This window comes from Phocoena phocoena, chromosome 3 (genome assembly GCF_963924675.1).
Source record: "Phocoena phocoena chromosome 3, mPhoPho1.1, whole genome shotgun sequence".
Lineage (NCBI taxonomy): Eukaryota > Metazoa > Chordata > Mammalia > Artiodactyla > Phocoenidae > Phocoena > Phocoena phocoena.
In genome coordinates, this window is record NC_089221.1 from 40,590,596 (window position 1) to 40,611,274 (window position 20,679).

The 20,679-nt window shown below is 38.1% G+C and overlaps 1 protein-coding gene across 1 annotated transcript in view; it reads left to right on the forward strand.

The window, feature by feature from the left end:
* Positions 1 to 450: 450 nt before the first annotated feature.
* ITGA1 (integrin subunit alpha 1) overlaps positions 451 to 20,679 on the forward strand; it is a 105,896-nt gene continuing 85,667 nt past the window's right edge. The window contains exons 1-6 of the mRNA XM_065873644.1: positions 451 to 517; positions 4,400 to 4,517; positions 15,310 to 15,422; positions 18,024 to 18,112; positions 18,229 to 18,340; positions 18,952 to 19,079. Of these exons, the coding sequence (XP_065729716.1) occupies positions 451 to 517; positions 4,400 to 4,517; positions 15,310 to 15,422; positions 18,024 to 18,112; positions 18,229 to 18,340; positions 18,952 to 19,079 (627 nt within the window). The remainder of the gene's footprint in view (positions 518 to 4,399; positions 4,518 to 15,309; positions 15,423 to 18,023; positions 18,113 to 18,228; positions 18,341 to 18,951; positions 19,080 to 20,679) is intronic.

Genomic DNA, 20,679 nt, shown 5'->3' on the forward strand with positions numbered 1-20,679 from the left:
AGGCCGGGGGGGGGGGGGTGGGGGGGTGGGGGAGAGAGGGGTACGGAGTGTGGGGTGAGCCTGCGGCGGCAGAGGCCAGCGGGACGTTGCACCAGCCTGAGGCGCGCCATGCGTTCTCCCGGGGAAGTTGTCCCTGGATCCTGGGACCCTGGCAGTGGCGGGCTGCACAGGCTCCCCGGAAGGGAGGTGTGGATAGTGACCTGTTCTCGCACACAGGCTTCTTTGTGGCGGCAGCAGCGGCCTTAGCGTCTCATGACCATCTCTAGGGTCCGTGCTGATTACCGCGGCTTGCGCCCGTCTCTGGAGCTCCTTTAAGCAGCGCTCTTAACTCCTCTCCTCACGCACCAGGAAACAAAGAGGGAAGAAAAATGTCTCTTGCCTTTTTGGCAGGTCCAGACTTTTCTCTGGACTCCCTCCCGGTGATGCACTAACCCCTTGCAGGCTGTATTCATGCCGCCAACCCCAGTCCTCTCCCTGCGCTCTGACCGAAGGGTGAGCAGACAAGCCTCTCCGGCTGGTGAGTGCCGGTCAGCACCGATCCTCTGTGCTGGAATCTCTCTGCTTTGCCTCCCGCACCCCTGTTGCTGCGCTCTCCTCCGCGGCTCCGAAGCTTCCGCCACCCGCAGTCTCCGCCCGCGAAGGGGCTTCCAAATGTGTGGAAACTTTTCCTCCTTCACAGCTCCCTCCCGCTGGTGCAGGTCCCATCCCTATTCTTTTGTCTCTGTTTACTCTTTTTTCTTTTTCCCTACTGAGGTACGTGGGGACTTCCTTGCCTTTTGGGAGGTCTGAGGTCTTCTGCCAGCGTTCAGTAGGTGTTCTGAAGGAGTTGTTCCACATGTAGATGTATGTCTGGTGTATAATAGCGAGACATGTATGCAAGCAAAATGTCTATGTACAGATGAATGGACAAAGAAGAAGTGGTACATGTACACAATCGAATATTAGCCATGGAAAAGATGAAACAATGCCTTCTGCAGCACCGCTGATGAACCTATTCTGTTTAATGAAGTCATATCTCACATGGCACCCATCATCACCAATATAACGTGCCTGCAGTTGGAGGCCTCAGTTTCTTGCCACATGGATCTCTCCTTAGGGCTGCTTGAGTGTCCTCATGACATGGCAGCTGGCTCACCCCAGGATGAGTGATCCGGCCCGCCGTCCCCACGATTGTCGCGGCTTCGGCCACTGGGGCCCCTCCAGAGTCGGCAGCCTCAGTGAGGCCGCCCTCCCCTCGGGCTCCGGGGAAGTTCCGTGACGGCGGAGGGAAGAGACCCCGAGCTGGGAATTCCAGCTCTGCGGAAACGCGGGCTCCGTTCTCCAGGATTTACTTTTGACATCTGATTATTGTCTGTGTTTCCCAACATTTTCACCCTATGTTGCCCCCTAAAGCCACCTCGGTCTGTTTGCTCTTTTTTTTTTTTTAACTTTGATTAAGAATAAGTATGACAAAAAAAAAAAGAATAAGTATGATTTTGCTTTACTTCCGGTACATAAAGTTCCAAGACAACTTAATATAACAACATGAACATTGAACTAAAAGTTATGAGAAGCTGCTTTTACTGTTTATGTACTCCTTTAAATCAAAAGAACAAGATGTAAACCTTTTTTATTTATGTCATCTCCTGTGCTTCAGGCTCCTTGGTGCCTTAGAAAACATGAAAGAGGCTGATTTACAACCACTTTGGGCAAATTGCCTGTGGAATTCTGAGGACAGGAAATGAAAAAAAGTGCAGCACCCACCCGCAGACATTCCACACAACATGTAGAATAAACAAACAGGCCCCAAATAGGAAACCAAAAGCTCTTGGTCTTATGTTGAGGAGCACCATGAATGCCCTTTGGGAAAGCATATATTAAAGATGATGAAGTTCTGGGAAAACCCTTCAAGAGGGGTGAAGTTGACCCTGATTAAAGGGTCAACTTCCCCCTTATGTCTAAAGTATGGTGAGTAGTTTTAATTTAGGTAAATTCTGTTACCTGCATCAACATTATGAGAGAGGAGTGCCATATTACAGAACTGTACTTCTCAGACTTTAACAGGAGTCTGGTTCTCTGGGGAACTTGTTGCGATGTAGATACTGATTCAGGAAATCTGGGGAGGGCCTGAGATTCTGGATCCCTCACAAGCTCCCAGGTGATGCAGTTGCTGCTGGTCTGCAGGCCACAGTTGGTTTTCAGGCACCTTCTTCAACAAAATCATTGGTGGTGGTTTCCTGCTGTTTATCTATAATACAGTGGTTTTCAACTCTGGGTGATTTTAGCCCTAGGGTAAATTGGCAGTGTCTGGAGACATTTTAGATCTTCACAACTCAGAGGGGCTGCTAACATCACATGGCTAGGGCCACAGATGTTGTCAAACACCCTACAATGCATAGGGTATCCCCTGGTAACAAAGAATTTCCTGACCCAAAATGTCAGTAGTGCCAAAGTTGAGAAATCCTGCTGTAGAAGTACTGTTTTGTGTATCTCTGGTATCAAAAATAATCTGTTGAAAGTGTTCAAAAAAAACTGTGAGGAAAGAGTAGGAACATGTACTATTTAGTTTGGAGTAGAGAGTGAACAGTGTTTAAAACTGTCTTCAAATATATGAAAGGCCATTATGCAGAAGATGGTAACCAGCTGTTCTCCATCATCCTTGAAGAATGAACAGGAAATGTACATAAACAGACTTCTGCTACCCATCCATTCTTTTTCTGCATCTTCCACGCCAGCCAGGCAAATCTCTCCATGATCTTGCAACCATATTTGTCCCGTTCTGTATCTTATTACTTGCAGAGACTCTCCCAAATCCTTGGGACATATTTTCCTCTCACTGCAAAGTTGTATCTCTCCCTCTCCTTAAAAATCTAACTTAAAATTTCCAGCTCCATGAAGTCTTCCTTAACTAAGATGAAATAGTTTCCAGTTCACTTCTATATACCACTGGCCCACTATCTCCTTCAATGTATTATCTTTCATTCTTTGAATATGTTATTGCCCATCTATGTACAAGGAGCTGTACTAGATTTTGAGGAAGGATAAGGAAGATGAGTAAGAGAGTCCCTGCCTTTAAGAATTTTCCAATCTAGGGGAAAAAAAAATCTACACAGGTAACTACAACATAGGTAGTATTTAATAATTATTTCTCTGAGGGATTTTTTAAAAAGTAAAAGAAGAGGGCTTAGTAGTTAAAAGAGTATTTCCAGGTGGGGAGATCAAAGGAAGACTTTATAAGTAGGTATACAGAAGTATCTTTTTATGAAGAATAATTTTCTCTAAGTTATGTAAAATTTTGTGCATCAAATATGCATTTAATATTGTTACCAAAATTTGAAGGTTATTAATTAGAGCATGGAATGAATTGGAGTCTGAATTTAGACTGTTCTTATGGCAGAGTTTACAGTGAATAAGGAAAGAAATTTTTTTCTGTTTACACGTAGCTGTATATCATGGTTTTAACAGAGGAGAGTGAATTTAATCACCTCTGAATATATCTTATGATGCTGTGTGATTTTATAAGGGCGTACTCTTTGGGAAGAATTTTTAGTTACATCTAGGAGGGGAATACTTTGGAACTTCCCAAGTATGCTTTAAAAACCAGTACCAGAGATGGAATTTGGCACCATCCAGAACACTTTCAGGAGAGAGTCTCACCTATAAAAGATTTCCATTACCTGAACTACAAAGAAATTGAAGAGATTTAACCCTCAGTGAATATGTAGTGTGTGCCAGACATTGAGTAAACTCTTTAGATATATCATCTAATTTAATCTCAACAGATTAGCCTCTCAACCTATGAGGCTGTCACCACCAACAACACTAGAAGGAGACGTCAGTGCTAAGTATAAGCTTCCACCCACTGCTTGATTCAGAGAGGGAAGCAGAGCAAATCTCGAGCCTGCATAAGCCAGCTCTGGGTGGAAACAGTCAGCTTGCCTTCCCTTTCGTAGCAGCAAGGAGAAAGCTACCTCTCGAGGCTTAAATGGTGATGCTTGTATCCTCCGTTGTCAAAACAGGAAAATGAAGCTGTTTACATTTCATAGTGGCCATGGTTTGCTGTAGGGATCACTACTGGAAAATTATCTGTGACTGCATTAGTCATGTGTGAGCATGAGTTTCTGCCAGCTCCTTCCCACACATTCTGAAATCTTTAGTTCTGGGAAGGGTACAGATACTGAATTACTATGGGATTTTGTTTGAATGTTAATACCTATGTTCTTCAAAGTCATTATGTTGATTTCCAGTCAGTAATACAGTTAACATTGCAGACCTTTCTTGTTCCCATTCTTTGAGCGTCATTGCTCTTTTTAATAAGCGCTCAGCTTTGAATGGTAACCTCAAGAATGCCTTCATAATTCAAAACATAGTGGAATCTTAGTTAACTCTGTGTAACTGGACTTTGTTTTCCCTCTTAAAGTTCTAGGCTTCTGCATATCATTCAATGTTGATGTGAAAAACTCATTGACTTTCAGCGGCCCAGTGGAGGACATGTTTGGATATACTGTTCAACAATATGAAAATGCAGAAGGAAAATGGTAAGTTAATGGGTTTTGTTGTTGTTGTTTAGTTTTCTTACAAGGTAATGGAAAATATTATTTGGTTACAGTTCGTTTTATGAATGAGACTTAGAATGAATCGTTTATGGTAGGAAATGCAGTCTAATCATTTGGTAATGGAAACTGAAAAAGTGAAAAAGGAAAAATTCCTTGGCAATATTAAAAGACATGGTTAGTGATTCTGTTGAAACCTGGGTTGACCTCAGGGAAGATCCTTATCCAAAATAGTCATTGTTTTGTAAGTATGTTATTCTGGCAAGAGTTCTTTAATTGTTCTCATTTTAGCATGGCTGAAATTCAGCAGGAGGTATTGGGAGGCAGATGAGATCACTTCCATAATATAATATTGGGCTTATATTTTTGGTGCTTTACTGACCTACTGAGTTTGGTCTATTACTTATAATGAACCTTACTGAATTTCTTTTATACACTTTAAAAACCCTTTAATATTGGTTAAGTTCACTTTAGTATGTTTTTTTTAAAGCATATTTAACTTTTGAAAATTATACAGAATTATTAGAGTTCTTTTGCTTTATATTTAACATAATTTTTAGGGAGTCTTTTTTTTTAATTGGACCTTGTAGAAAAAGAGAACAGGAGTTAAACTTTGCTTCAGTTTAGTAACTAAACAAGCCCATTTTTCTAGTGACTACAGTAATACAAACAAAAATGGATCTATATCTATTTGGAAAACAGTGAGCTATCTCTCTACTATATTTCACAGATGAAAGGATGTGACTTTTTGATATTTCACTTTACCTGCTAGACTTGCTTAATTTGACAATAATCCTCTAAATAGTATCAAAGTAAGAATTTGAGTTCTCACATTTTTCAAGTACAGATATTGTATCCTGGGTATAAACTAAAATTTGTGGAGGTGCTTCACTCTTCTTCTCTCCCTATAAATATCTCAGATAAGACATCTAATAATAGAGTATGAGTTTTTATATCCTCTGTCTTTCAATCCTATGCTCTCACTTTACCACCCACCTCCTTTTTTAAGGTTAAATGGATAAAGTCACCCCTCTAGACACCAATTTTATTCTTTTAGGCATTATGTCTGCAATTCAGGGAGTTCTACCTCTGGGAGAATAATGTGAGTGGGCCAACTGGTCAAGCTTCTCTTTGTGCATAAGCTAGAATAGACTGACACTCAGTGCATGTTTTTCTTAAAAAGCTTAACTTTTACATAAAACACATATTACCGTGAATTTTCACTTATTACTAATAGTTACATAAATTTTAAAGAGGAATAGCAAAACTTAAAGTCTTAAACCACCTACTTAAAATGAACTGTCTTTTTAAAGAATAGTCAAGGGCTTCCCTGGTGGCACAGTGGTTGAGAGTCCGCCTGCCGATGCAGGGGACGCGGGTTCGTGCCCCGGTCCGGGAAGATCCCACATGCCGCGGAGCAGCTGGGCCCGTGAGCCACGGCCGCTGAGCCTGCGCGTCCGGAGCCTGTGCTCCGCAATGGGAGAGGCCACAACAGTGAGAGGCCCACGTACCGCAAAAAAAAAAAAAAAAAAAAAAAAAAAAAGAATAGTCAAATAACAGTCAGCCCTTCCTATTCACAGGTTTCGCATTCGCTGATTAAACCAACCATGGTACCAGAGTTGCGGTGGGCGGACTGTACCAGGCCGTTTTATATAAGGGACTTGAGCATATGCGAAGTTTTGTAGCCACTGGGGGGCCTGACACCAATCCCCCACGGATGCCGAGGGATGACTGTATTGTTAGCAGATTTTATGAAAGTCTGGTTTTCATTCTCTGATAGTGAGGAAAGCCTGTAAGCTTCCTCCCTCATCCAGTCATGTCTCTGATTTTAGGGCAGTCTGCTATCAGAAACCCTGAATTATCTGAATGGATCTTAGTAGAGTAAGAAGGCATTCATACTTCCTCTTGGAACTTTAGTGCACCCACACGATTTCTTCAATTCAAGAAGGAGGAAGTGATGCTTGATTCTTAAGCTGAATCTTGAAAGATGACTTACCTTTCAATAACATAAGAGATGTCACTCTAAGCTGGGAAGCTACATAAACAAGGGCATAGACCTGAGGATAAGTGAGAGTGTTGGTAAGCAAACAGATCTGACATTGGGATGATAGAGGGGAAAGATCTTAAAAGCCAGACAAAGGAGCTTGTACCTAAGTAGAGGGTACTGAGAAGCCATTATAGGTTGTTTTATGAAACTTAGTTTAGGAAATTATGTATAGATTGGATTGGAGAAAGGCGTGCCTGAAATCGGGGAAATCCATAGGCAAGCAAGGACAGCAATCTGCTTAAACAATGAGGCCTGGACAAGGAGGGCGAACTGCAGTGAAAGAATAGTGTACCCAAGATAAATGTAGGTGAATAATTAAATCTTAGCGGAAGTCTGGGAATGGCAAATGAAGGTGTAGGAGGTGTCAAACACATTCCAAAATGTCTACACTGGATTACCGGGAAGTGGGTAGTCATTCAGAGACAAATGTACAAGAAAGGAAAATCAGTTTTATCAGGAAGTTGATGAGTATGGTTTTAAACAGCTTGAGTTCAAGGTAATGTCTAGGTACTTGGAAACTTCAAAATGGAAAACAGAAAGAGGGAGAAGTTAATGTATCAGGGGACATGCTTAGAAAGCAAGAACTGGTTTTGGTTCCCGCTTGCAGCCCTGCGCATTGCCCAGCATCCGGCACAGGACCTTAAGCATAATATGCACTCAGTAATGCACTCCACTCAGTTGGCTGAACAACTGAATCTAGTTTAACTTCCTGTCCTCATTGATGAAAAAACAAAACACATAAAAAAGTAAGGTTAAAAGTGACTCTCTCATAACTATTATCAAAACAAAGTGTTGGCAAGTATGTGGAGAAAAGGGAACGTTTGTACACGTTAGTGGGACAGTAAATTGGTGCAGCCACTATGGAAAACAATATAGAGGTTCCTCAAAAGAACTGAAAATAGAGCTACCCAGTTCTGGGTAAATATCAAAAGGAATTGAAATCAAGATCTCAGATATCTGCATTATTCACATGTTCACTGCAGCATTATTCACAATAACCAAGACTTGAAAGCCATCTAAAATGTCCATTGTCAGATGAATAGAATTTAAAAATATGTTATATACATACAGTAGAATATTATTCTGCCTTAAAAAAAGAGGAAAAATTTTCCATTTGAGACAACATGGATGAACCTGGGGGACGTCTTGCTAAGTGAGATAAGCCTGATGCAGGACAGATACCACATGACTCCACTTACATGAGGAACCTAAAATAGTCAGACTCATAAAAGCAGAGCATAGAATGGTGGTTACCAGGGGTTCAGAGGAGGGGAAAACAAGGAAACATTAGTCAAAGGGTACAAAGTTTCAGTTAAAAAAGATGAATAAATCCTAGAGATTTACTATACAGCACAGTGCCTATAGTTAGCAATACTGTGTTGTACACTTAAAATTTGTTAAGAAGGTAGATCTTAAGTTGTGTTCTTATCACAAAATAATAATAATAAATAACAACAACCACTACTAAAGAAAGCAGGAGGAAACTTTTGGAGGTGATGGATATGTTTATGGCATAGATTGTGGTGATGGTTTTAAGGATGTATACTTATCTCCAAACTCATCAAGTTGTATACATTAAATTGGTACAACTTTGTGTATGTCTTTCATACTTCAATAAAGTGTTTTGTTTTTTGGTTTTTTTATGGTATGCGGGCCTCTCACTGTTGCGGCCTCTCCCGTTGCGGAGCACAGGCTCCGGACGCGCAGGCTCAACAGCCATGGCTCAGGGGCCCAGCCGCTCCGTGGCATGTGGTATATTCCCAGACCGGGGCGCGAACCCGTGTCCCCTGCATCGGCAGGTGGACTCTCAACCTCTGCGCCACCAGGGAAGCCCCGTTGTTGTTGTTGTTGTTTTAAAGTGACTCCCCTAGGGAAATATAACTACTTGGGGCCAGAGCAGAAAATAGGGCTCAAGTCTCTGCACTCCCAGTCTAGGACTGTTGTCCTTATTAGAACTATATTAAAAAGCAAATGTTGATAATAACTGTATCTGGCATATAATACTTTACATTTTAATATGTGTGTGAGAGTTTGTGAGCATTTGAATGTATATATGGATATCAGATACTTTGATTCCATTCTGATATTCCAAATTTACAATGATTTTATGGAAAAGGTGTGAAAAATCAGGGAAACAAAAACAGTGTGGTCAATTGAATTTAAAAGTAAATAAAGTACAAAAATCTAAATGTCCAAATCTTTAAGGATGGCATGGTAGCAACATACCATTCTAAAGAGATCCAGGCACTGGTCATGCAAAATAAATTTTAGTAATATGTTTGGATATTCTGTGTTTATAAAATCAGGATGCAGACTTACTTTAAGAAATGGACTATGAAATAATTGATATATTTGGGAGAACATGAATTTTGTCATTTAATTTTCTCCAGAGGTGGGAATCTGGAGATTTTTTTTTAATTAAAAAAAAAAATTTTTTTTTTTTAAAATCATCCTGACCCATCTTACATCTTGCTGAAGTATTCGTAAAGGAGTACTTGTTGACCCATAACAAGTGCAGTCTGTGTATTTGAAAAGCATTAGTTTAAATCTTTGGAAAGAATAAACAGTTAACAGAAAAGGCGGCCTATGCCCCCCTTTATGTTTCAGAAGTTTCCTGTGGAGTACAACCTACTTTATATCTTTGGCTCAGAAGCCACATGTTTTTTCAGTAGCAGAACACATTATACTTCTGATTAAATTCAGCTGTTGTTCATCATGATTAGCATGAGCTGGAGCATCCAAGTAACTGCAACGTGGTTCAGAAGAGTCACAAAGAATACAATTGGTTTAATAATTTTGCTTTGAAGAGAAGAAACTCAAATGTGCTCAGCATTGAGCAGCCTTCCAGAGTTAGTTGTTATCACCAGTACAGCAGGGCTCTGCCAGATGGGAAAAAAATGAGATGCTGGTGTGGGACTTTCCACTCTTTGTTGTTCTTTGCTTCCTTCCTTCCAGCATGTGCACCCACCCCTCTGAGTGCTATCTAAGCATCCATTCTTAGGGGCTTCGGTGACTTCAGTGGGCCTGTCTTTTCAAAATAGATTCTCGTGATGCAAATACTTCCCTAGCCAATCCCCAACCCAATATATATCAAAATGTACTGGCTTCATGCCTTTACCCTAGAGGACCCTGCTTTGTGCCAGGTAAGGTTTACTAGTGGGCTCGAGTGACTGATGCCCAATGTATGTGTGTTTTAAATAAAGCCTATTCAAGCTTGGGGTGAAAAGACTTTTTTAAAGTTTTATCAAATTTTCTCTCACATATTTTAATATAAAGTTTATTTTAAATTGCTTATAACATCTTTTGAAGTTGAAATTTCCTCTTTGCCAAATGTCAGTTCTTTGGTTCATCTCATTTCTACCCCTCTACCTTTCATGACTGAAAAGCACAACAGCTCATAGGGCCACTGTATAACTTCATTCTCTAAGATGACCAAACACTTACTCTGTTGTTTTTTTGTTTTTTAATGCCTGGCAGGAGGTACTTGGCACTCTGATATAGACTTTGGCTTGGAGACCAGGAAAGAGTTAGGTGAAAAGAAATAATGTAAATATGAGACAACAATCTCCAGGAAACTATCTTTTACAGAAGAAAAACATATAAATATGAAACAGAGCAGTCAGAGGCCAGCTACCCTTCAAATTAATATAATAGCAGTCATATTGACAAAAATAACTATTATGAATAGGAAGCATTTCTCAGTTTATTAAATTTTATTATATTTGGAGCTTTTTCATGGAGAAGAAGTGTTTCTCTCACTTTGATGATCTTTGAGTTCATCAGGTGTTTCTCTAGTGATCAATAATGAGACCCAGAACATTCTTTAATCCTCAATCTGCATACAAATCATTGCAATAATATCATATAAAAAGCAGAAATTTAATATAAATAAAATTTAACGAGTTAAAGCAAACTTGCATTAAAGTTTAAAGTAACAATATCCATCGTTCATGAAACAATGTGCTTTGGGTCTTCACCTTGACCCTGTGTGTTTGAGTGAATATGACTGTTATCCTCATTTTCTAGACAGGAAACTGAGACTCAGAGAATGAATTGCCAAAGGTTTAACACAGCGAGTGTGACAGGGCCAGGATGTGGAACCCCAGCCTTATGCCTTCAGCCAGTTTGCTCCTATAACAGCAAGGATTCTCTACAACCTTGACCTGTGGAAATGCCTGCTGTGTCACCCAAAGGCATATATGGTATTCTGCTTAAGCAAAATATCCAGCCTCTAAAGTGAAAAAAAAAAAGACTTCACAATTAGGACCTCTTAGCTGGTCACATGAATGACCAGGTATTCCTTATTCAGATTCTTAGAGCATTTGATGCAGTCATAATTTATTCATTCAATAAATATTTATCGAATGCTGATTTTTATATCTGGCTCTGTTATAGTCACTCAGGATATATGAGTGAATGAATAGGTGAAAATTCCTGCTGTTGTGGAGTTTATATTCTATTGGGGATGGACAAACAAAAAACAAATAATAAACTTAAACAGGTAGGTTATATGTCAGAATGTAATAAGTGCTGTGAGAAGAAATAGAGCAAGATAGTGGGGCTTGAGAATACTGAAGATTCCTAAAATTCCATAAACTCTATGCTGATATTCTTCTAGGATCTTGTCATTTTTATGCAGCTTGGGAAAAGTGAGGCTTTCTTAGGATTAAGGGGTGGGATATATTCCAGAGTTGCATGTTTGATGTCAGAAATACACAAATTTGTTTTATATCCTACGTCCTGTGTCCTGCTTACCCATTCTTTATCACTGATCCCAACTCTCAAACTCCCTGTCTCAGTCCTAGCCTACTACACTCTACCGTTTTCTGAGTTCTCACACCCCAGGCTTTACTTATCCAGAATATACAATAGGCCATGGCTCCAGTTGCTATATCAGGTTATTTCCAATTATCATCATACTCTAGAGGTTTCTATTGGCCTAGAGTTCAAATATAAATTCCAGAACCTTTCCTTCAAAGTCTACTGCTTGCCAGTCTCAACCTTCCTACTCTAGGTTATACAGAAGCTTTATGCTGTGTTCCAGTCACCCATACTTCCTCATTACCTTCCATTTTCAGCCCTCATGCTCCTGTTTCCACATTTTTGCCTGGGATATCTGTGATCTCTCTTCTCTCCTGCCTTATAACCTAATAACTTTATTATTAACATACTGTTCAGAACTCACTTTTTTATAGATTGTTCTAGATTTTCCCCAGTTAATGGTTCATGTTTTCCAGCTAATTAGTACTCCTCCATACACTTATAATTTGTTCTATTCAGACGATGGACTCTTAGAATTGGAAGGGTCTTTGGAGGCCTGGAGTTTGCGGCATGTGGGCTCCAGTTAGGTGCACAAGCTCAGTAGTTGCAGTGCGCGGGCTTAGTTGCCCCACGGCATGTAGGATCTTAGTTCCCTGACCAGGGATCGAACCTGTGTCCCCTGCATTGGAAGGTGGATTCTTTACCAGTGGACCACCAGGAAGTCCCACATCCCTCTTTAAAAGCTTCAATAGTTCCCAACTCTCCCCTCCATACAATAAATCCAAAGTTCTTAAAGTGCACTGTAAGAACATATGTGATCTGGACCCTACTTACCTTGCCAGACTCAAGTTCCACTCCAGCTACCCTGAGTTACTTGAACTTACCGAAAGAGCCATGTGCATCCCTTCTTGCTTCTAAGACTTTGCTGAAACTGCGCCAAGTTCAGAACTATTCAATATAGTAATAGTACATTTATATTTTTGCTTCTCCCCTAAGTTTTAAGCAACCTTAAAAATTGTGTTTTCGGACATATACACACTAACAAACGTAGTAAGGTAGATAGCTGGGGGGAAGCAGCCGCAAGGCACAGGGATATTAGCTCGGTGCTTTGTGACAGCCTGGAAGTGTGGGATGGGGAGAGTGGGAGGGAGGGAGACGCAAGAGGGAAGACATATGGGAACATATGTATATGTATAGCTGATTCACTTTGTTATAAAGCAGAAACTAACACACCATTGTAAAGCAATTATACCCCAATAAAGATGTTTAAAAAAAAAAAAAAAAAAAAAAAGAAAAGACAACCTAAAAAAAAAAAAAAAAATTGTGTTTTATCCATTTTATATTCCCAGTGCCTGGCATTAATGCTGAGCATGTAGGATTTTCTTAATAAACATTAATCAATCTGTCTAGTCTCAACTTAAATACTTTAATAACATATCCACTACTTTTCTCCAAACTGTTTTAACTATAAAGCTTGTTTAATCAATCACATTACAAAAGGTTTTGAAAAATTGGGGAAGAAAACCTTAAAGCCTAACCATAATTTCCTTAATAGAATTTGTTTTTTGGTGTACTCCCTTTTAATCTATGTTCTACATAGATAGAGTTGTCCATCATCTGAAAATATGTATATAATAATAAAAAGAACGAACACTTAGATAGCACATGTTATAAGCCAAATACTGTACTAAGCATTCTATATACATTAGCTCATTTAATGTTCATGATGATCGTGTCAGGTAGCTACTCTTATTATTTCCATTTTACAGATGAAGGAACTAAAGCACAGAGGATAACTGGCTTGTCCTAAACCATACAGCTAAGTAAAGGGTAAAACCATGATTTGAACTCATGAAGTCTGGCACCAAAGTTCATGCTATATTTTATGGAGAGGATTAAATTACTTAGGACATGGAAAACACTTAAAACAGTGTTCTGCACATGGTATAAATTCAATAAATGCTGGCTGTTTTTATCATTGCTGTTATAATAAGTACATTGAATATAATTTGGTATCTTTCACTTCAAATTGTCATAGGTTTTCAACAAATTAGGTAGGTTTTTACTTTAAATTAGGTCATAACTAATTTTTTATCCTACCATGCAGTCTTATTAACTATTTTTTTATGACTGCACAATATTCTATGGAATGAACCTACAATAATTAATTAGTCTTGCTGTTGATCACACTTCTTTTAAACTTTCATGATTATATATACCACTATAAGTATTATATCTTTATGCATTAAGCTTGTTTCCTTTAATTTAGGTCTTTTTTTTAGGATAGATTCCCAGAAGAATTATGCGTCAAGGGGTTTGAACATTTTTATGGTTATTTATGTATATCAGAAATGGCTTTGCAAAGGCATTATATCACAACTATGTTTTAGGCAGTCTGTTCAACAATTCAGTATTTGCAATTGTTGTAAAACTTACTTCCATAATACTAGCTTTGTCCAAAGGACTTACACAAAATAAATCCCATCCCTTTTCAATATGACAAACTTTCAAATTTTGAAAATTTTTAAAAGGAATGCCCAATCCACCTGCACTCCTTCACAACCTTTCAACTCTCCTTCAGACATTTTTTTCTCCATGCTAAACGTCCTCAACTTTCCCTCAAGCATCTCTGGTCTGACAAAATTACCAGAATCTTAACTATCTGAGTCATAGTCTCCTAAATACATTCCATTGTGCCTATGTCCCTCTTCATTTGGAGATTCCAGACATGGCCCGACAGTGCAGAGCACAGAGGGGCTATCACTTTCCTTGACCAGGGCATCTATTTCTAGCAATGATGCCTAAGGTCACATTACCATTACCATTTTTGGCACTAAAATACACTGTTGGCTCATGTTTTCTTGCTGTCAACCAAATCCTCCATGACTTTTTCACACGAACTTCTATTAAGTCAGGTTTCCCACATTCTGTACTGATGTAGATAATAGTACACAGTTAAGTGAAGTTATTTACATAGGTTCTTATTAAACTTTACTAGTTCAAGTTTCTTGTTCCAGAATGTTGACACTTCTGAATGCCCAAATTGGTATTTTGATTTACTTGATGAGTACCTTTATGCTTTCTGTGTCTTCACTTAAGTCATTAACAAAGATATAGGCTAAGTCAATCCCAAGTGCAGTCTTATGGTATATAATTAGAGTCCTTTGGTTGCTAGTAATGTGTCTTTGTTTTTTTTTTTAATTTAATTTAATTTAATTTTTTATACAGCATGTTCTTATTAGTTATCCATTTTATACATATTAGTAATCAGTGTGTTTGGATATAGCTGTTTAGCCAGCAATGAATCAGCAGCTGTGGATCCCAACAAGTACCTTAACATTCAACCACATTCACCCATCCTGTTCCTGAAGATATTATAGGAAACCTTGTTAAATGGCTTGCTAGGACTAAAATAAATCATGATTACATTTTTTCCATTAATTATTATTAGAGTGATTTCATACTTCTGTCTAAAAAAAAATAAGTGATTTTAAACCTCAGTCTCATAACTATCCTTATTTTAAGTGCCTACAAACTAGTATATACTAACATTAAACCTTATGATATAATGTTTATATTTCCTGACCTCTCTATGACATTATCAATTCCTCGTGGGAAAAAGTCATTTATACTTCCATGTGTGTTTTGTAAATTAACACAGCAGCAGGTTTAAACAATAATTATGATTTCAGCCCCCAAATAAAAAAAAATGTGTTAAAGTAACATATAATACAAGAAAATAAAATATTCTCAAGTCTCTCTCCTATATATTTTACTGTTTTTTAATTTAAATCAATCTGCAATTTGAAGAAGACACTCTGCTTATTTTAGATAACATTAAGTTACTAACTGAGGATGGCTATCTAATTATGTCTATGGGAACTACTGTCAATTGTCTTAGAACTAGTCATACAGAAATAAAATGTTTCTCATTATTCAAAAATATTAATTGAGTTATTTAATTTCCAGGGTGCTTGTTGGTTCTCCTTTAGTTGGACAACCCAAGAACAGAACTGGAGATGTCTATAAGTGTCCAGTTGGGAGAGGTGAATCATTACCTTGCATAAAGTTGGATCTTCCAGGTATGTAAAGTCAAAATATTAAAGTCTGGGGCTTCCCTGGTAGCGCAGTGGTTGAGAGTCCGCCTGCCGATGCAAGGGACACGGGTTTGTGCCCCGGTCCGGGAAGATCCCACATGACGTGGAGCGGCTGGGCCCGTGAGCCATGGCCGCTGAGCCTGCGCGTCCGGAGCCTGTGCTCTGCAACGGGAGAGGCCGCGGCAGCGAGAGGCTCGCGTACCGCAAAAAAAAAAAAAAAAAAAAAAAAGTCTGATCCTAAATTATGCCCAGCATTCTCACTGAAAGTGAATTTCAACCAACTCAGGAAAAGATTAGAAGGAATCTATAAACATTCTTCCATTTTATTATTCAGATTTACATAAAATGGCATTTTGATGCCTTCTGCCCTTCATTTGCTTTAGAAATTCATCATAGAATATCTATATATATAGAAGGTCTTACTAGTTTTGTAACTTGTAACCACCTCCATTGTTCAGAATCCTTTGTGAAACCAGTGGTAACATAAAAAGAACTCCTCTAAATAAACCTATCCATCCCATTTCCTCCACAAAATTTAACAGTGTTTGTTTTTTTTTAAAGAAAATAACATGAGAAATAGAAATTTAAATTTTAAAAAGAGAATTGCAAAAGGTAAATTTATATTGAAATGTATGTCTTTGATAAAAGTATCAGCATAGTTAGAACAGGACTAGAAAATTCCTACTAGAACTATCCAGGAATTGGAAACCTGTCAGTGTTCTGTGCAATATTAAGTACCATGGAAATGACTCATCCTCTTCAGGTTTATTTAAGATATTGTATTTTTCAGTTCTCCTTTTTTTCAATTTCCTACTTGTTTATTATGAGCATTTTTTCTTTACATTCAAGAGCATAGCTACTTTAATATGTCTTGCCTGATAATTCCAACATCTGTAATATCTCAACATCGCTTTCCATTTATTACCTTTCAAATATACCTTCCAAATATACCTTCCAAATATACCTTAGGTCATATTTTCCTGTTTCTTCTTATGTTTATTAATTTTTTATTGTATCCTGGATTAAACTCTTGAGTTTTAAGTGTGGAGATTCTAGATCTGTTATGTGCCTTTGAAAAGTCTTAACTTTTAGTTTTAGCAGGCAATTTACTTGGCTGAACTCAGTTTCCAAACAACAGCGGGAAGCAGTTAAAATCTCTATTCAATTCTTCTAATTTTTTAGCTGGGCTGTGTGAAGTTTACCCTGCACATGTACAGTTCAGGTCATTCAGATGTTTGGAAAGAATATCTGTATATACTCAAACTCTCCTTTTGTGGCTCTACTTTCCAAGATACCCCCCCCCCCCTTCACTTGGCACTGCTGTCATTGCCCCATTCTCTGTCCTCTGTTTCTTCTAGACAGGAAGACTGTGAGGTCTATCTGAGGTTTAGCCACTGACTCAGGCCTTCCCTTAGGGGAAAACAAACAAACACAAAAACAGGAAACTCATCCAGTTCTAATCTCTTCTTACAAGTATAGACTCCCTTCCAGTTTCTGCCTGCTCTTGGTTGCTTTCCAGTGCCTTCAGACGGTTGTTTCATACATTTTTTTTCCCTTTTCCTAGAGCTTATAGTTGTTATTTGCAGAAGAGTTGTTCCGATAAGAGCAACTCCTCCATTACTGGAAACTGGAATAGAGTTTTTATATTAGTGTGAAGATGTTGGCTACACTGAGAACAGTACGGAAGTTTCTGCTGTAGTCTCTCATGTCCCAGGAATGCTCATCCTGTGTCAACGGTAGTATAAAAAATTCTAATCTAGATTATTCAAGACCAGTTCCAGATGCTTTTAAAGTAAACCAGATTGGATTCTGGGACAAAGACCAATGCTCAGATTAGGAGGTGATTGTGACCTTTCAGGAATCTCTGCTTCCATTCCATTAAATCTACATGTAATCTTAAGGTAAGAAAAACTTCTAGGGATGAACAGTGAGACAAATCTTTCTTGAACTTGAGTTTTGCCACTTTGAATTATTTTAGTGCTCTGCTAAGCAGGGTTTAGAAGCTTTTGCCTTTCCTGTCCAATCTTTTTTTCTTCTTCTTTTTTATTGTGAGTGAGTGGAACTTCTTTTTGCCAGGTTGGCATGCTTTAGGGCTCAACATTCTTATTTGTTCTGTCAGATGTAGTCCCTTCATTGTGTCTTTACCCAAACTTCCTGACCACTGCTCTAATCTTGCTCCAGTTTTCTTTGTAACCCTCCTGATGTCCCTGTGATGGTGAAACTAATGGTCAAAATCTTGTGTTTGAGTTTTCTTTTCTGGCCTTCTACCCATTTTCCTTCTTCCTGCCAGAAATCATGTTTCATCATTGGTCATATATAACATGTAGATGTAACATGTTGGATGATTGTATAAGTTTACTTTGCATCTACAATATTATGAGACTAAATATTTTATTTATTTCAATTAGCAAAAATATGTGAAAAGCTATCCCATGTTCTCATTGCCCTGATAGTTTACAGTTCAGCAAAAGTATGTGAGACAGTGATCCAGACAAAGTTTCTGAGACAAAAGCCAGAATGTTTTAATGAGAAGACACTTAATTTTACTTTGTTTTCCACCATCATAAATGTTTCTTCTATTTTTAGTTAATACATCAATTCCCAATGTCACAGAAGTAAAGGAGAATATGACATTTGGATCAACTTTAGTCACCAACCCAAATGGAGGGTTTCTGGTAAGAAAAGGAAGAGTCAAGATAGTTAATGAACCAAGAATTATATTACAAATCTTTATAAAATCTGTTATATAATTTTTAATCTTATGACTTTAATTTTTTTAATTTTTTAAAAGGCATGCGGGCCCTTATATGCCTATAGATGTGGACATTTGCATTACACAACGGGAATCTGTTCTGATGTCAGCCCCACATTTCAAGTCGTGAACTCCATTGCCCCTGTACAAGGTACAGATTTTATGCAATGTTTGTGCAGTGTTTGAAAAGAGTAAGCAATGAATGAGACATATATATACACGGGAGCATACCAAAAAGCTTGAAGTATTTTCTCGGCTACCAGCATTACCAATTTAGGTAAATGTTTGCTTTGCCAATATATAACCAAACCTCACTGCTATTTTGGAATTGATATTAGTGTAAATAACCTTTACAGAGTCATGTCTAAACATCAGAGCTAAAGCTGTCACATTGTTTTTATTTAAAGGGTGAGTTTCTTTGAGAAAAGTAACCTCATTTGAAATATACACAGAATGAGAACTGTATAGAGAATTCATATTGAGAAAATTTCCAAAGATAACTCAGACAGTGTTAATTAAAATTAAGTAGGTATGGGTTTCACTTGATGTGAATCCCAAACCAATTGTTACTGAATGCAAAGAGTATTTCTTATCACTCTTCTTCTGATTTAAAAAACTCTTTTTTCTGATTTTAAAAGTAATGTGTCCACTTTGTAGGATATCAGTTCATCTTTTAAAATGAGTTCCTTTTAGCTGCGAAAACATTTCATATACCTCTAAAGATAGACACCAAATTTGCACGATTGAATCTTTTTCTTGCAGAATGCAGCACTCAGCTGGACATAGTCATAGTGCTGGATGGTTCCAACAGTATTTACCCCTGGGAAAGTGTTACAGCTTTTTTAAATGACCTTCTTGAAAGAATGGATATTGGTCCTAAACAGACACAGGTAAGGCTTCATGTTTTGATTTCTGTTGTCCTAAAGATACAAATGCATGGAGTTTTAATGACAAATTCTTCTGAAAATAAATTAATCAATAAAGCTAAAATTTAGGATGAGCTTTGTATTCCATATCCCTGTTCTTATTGCTGCACGTTACTGGCAGGCTGTTTATTTTCTAAGCAGAAAGTATTATGAAAGCTGCATTTTCAATGCTCTGAGAAAATATCCCCTATAGATATCTATAAAATCATAATTTAATTCTTAATTATGAAATAAGCATAGCCACCTTTGGTAATATCAGAGCAGGGTTTCAGAATTTGTAGAAACTATTCTGATATGCCATCATAGTGTCTTTTCTCCTGTTGTACAGATAAATTAGGAATCGGCCACAGGATACTGCTGTAAGTCTATTTTCCCCTATATTTAATCATTTCTTTTCTTAAGTAAAAAGCAAATGCTCCAGGCTTTAGCTGCAGTAAGTTGAATAATTGGGTATTTTTCTCCCCGTGAGTCTCTGTTTCTAAACACATCCCCCTTTATTGCCACTAAATAAAGTGGAACTTCTCACATGGCTCTTTCACTTTAGACAGTGAGTTTCGGTTTAATCAGTCTAACGTTCATTAATATTATATGGCCACATGGCTTAAAATATGGATAAGACGCAATGGATAATAGGAAAATTAAATGTCAAAGTGAGGCCAGTGCCTTGAGGGTAGGAATTAACACTAGAATCAGAGTCAAAAATGGCTGCTGCAGAGTCTGGGGACCTCAGGAGACGACTGGGCTGTACACGCAGTCCAGTGTTCTTTTCTTTTTCTCTGAGAGCTCTACTCTTGGAAGAATTTCTGGGACACTGAAAAAGTTGTATGACTGCATTAATATTTGTCACACCTGCATTAAAATTGGGATATATGGGCTTCCCTGGTGGCGCAGTGGTTGAGAGTCCGCCTGCCGATGCAGGGGACACGGCTTCGTGCCCCGGTCTGGGACGATCCCACATGCCGCGGAGCGGCTGGGCCCGTGAGCCATGGCCGCTGAGCCTGCGCGTCCGGAGCCTGTGCACCGCAACGGGAGAGGCCACAACAGTGAGAGGCCTGTGTACCGCAAAAAAAAAAAAAAAAAAAAAATGGGATATAAATAGACACATCTATATACACATATATGTATGTGTGTGTATACCTATGTATACACACACATACATATATTACATCATGCATATGTACATATACATACATGTATCTGTATATTTATATTTTCTATTTTTATATCTGTGTATATATATATTTTTATACCTTTATGTTTATTTTAACTATATAACAATTTTATTTTATAATATATATTTATATAACACATATTTAAAACATATATATTTTATAATATATATATATATATATATATATATATATATCATACATTTTCCCAAAAGGATGGTAGTTGAAAATTGCAAATTAGAACTCAAACTTCAAAGTGAAATGTCATATGGCTGTATTCCAAGGTTGAATGGATCTCTTTAGAGAGCTAGGTGAGGGGAAATTCTGTGTATATCCTAGTGGACAACAGGGAACTTCTTGAAATCAGAGTAAAATTATCATAGGAAATTGTACTT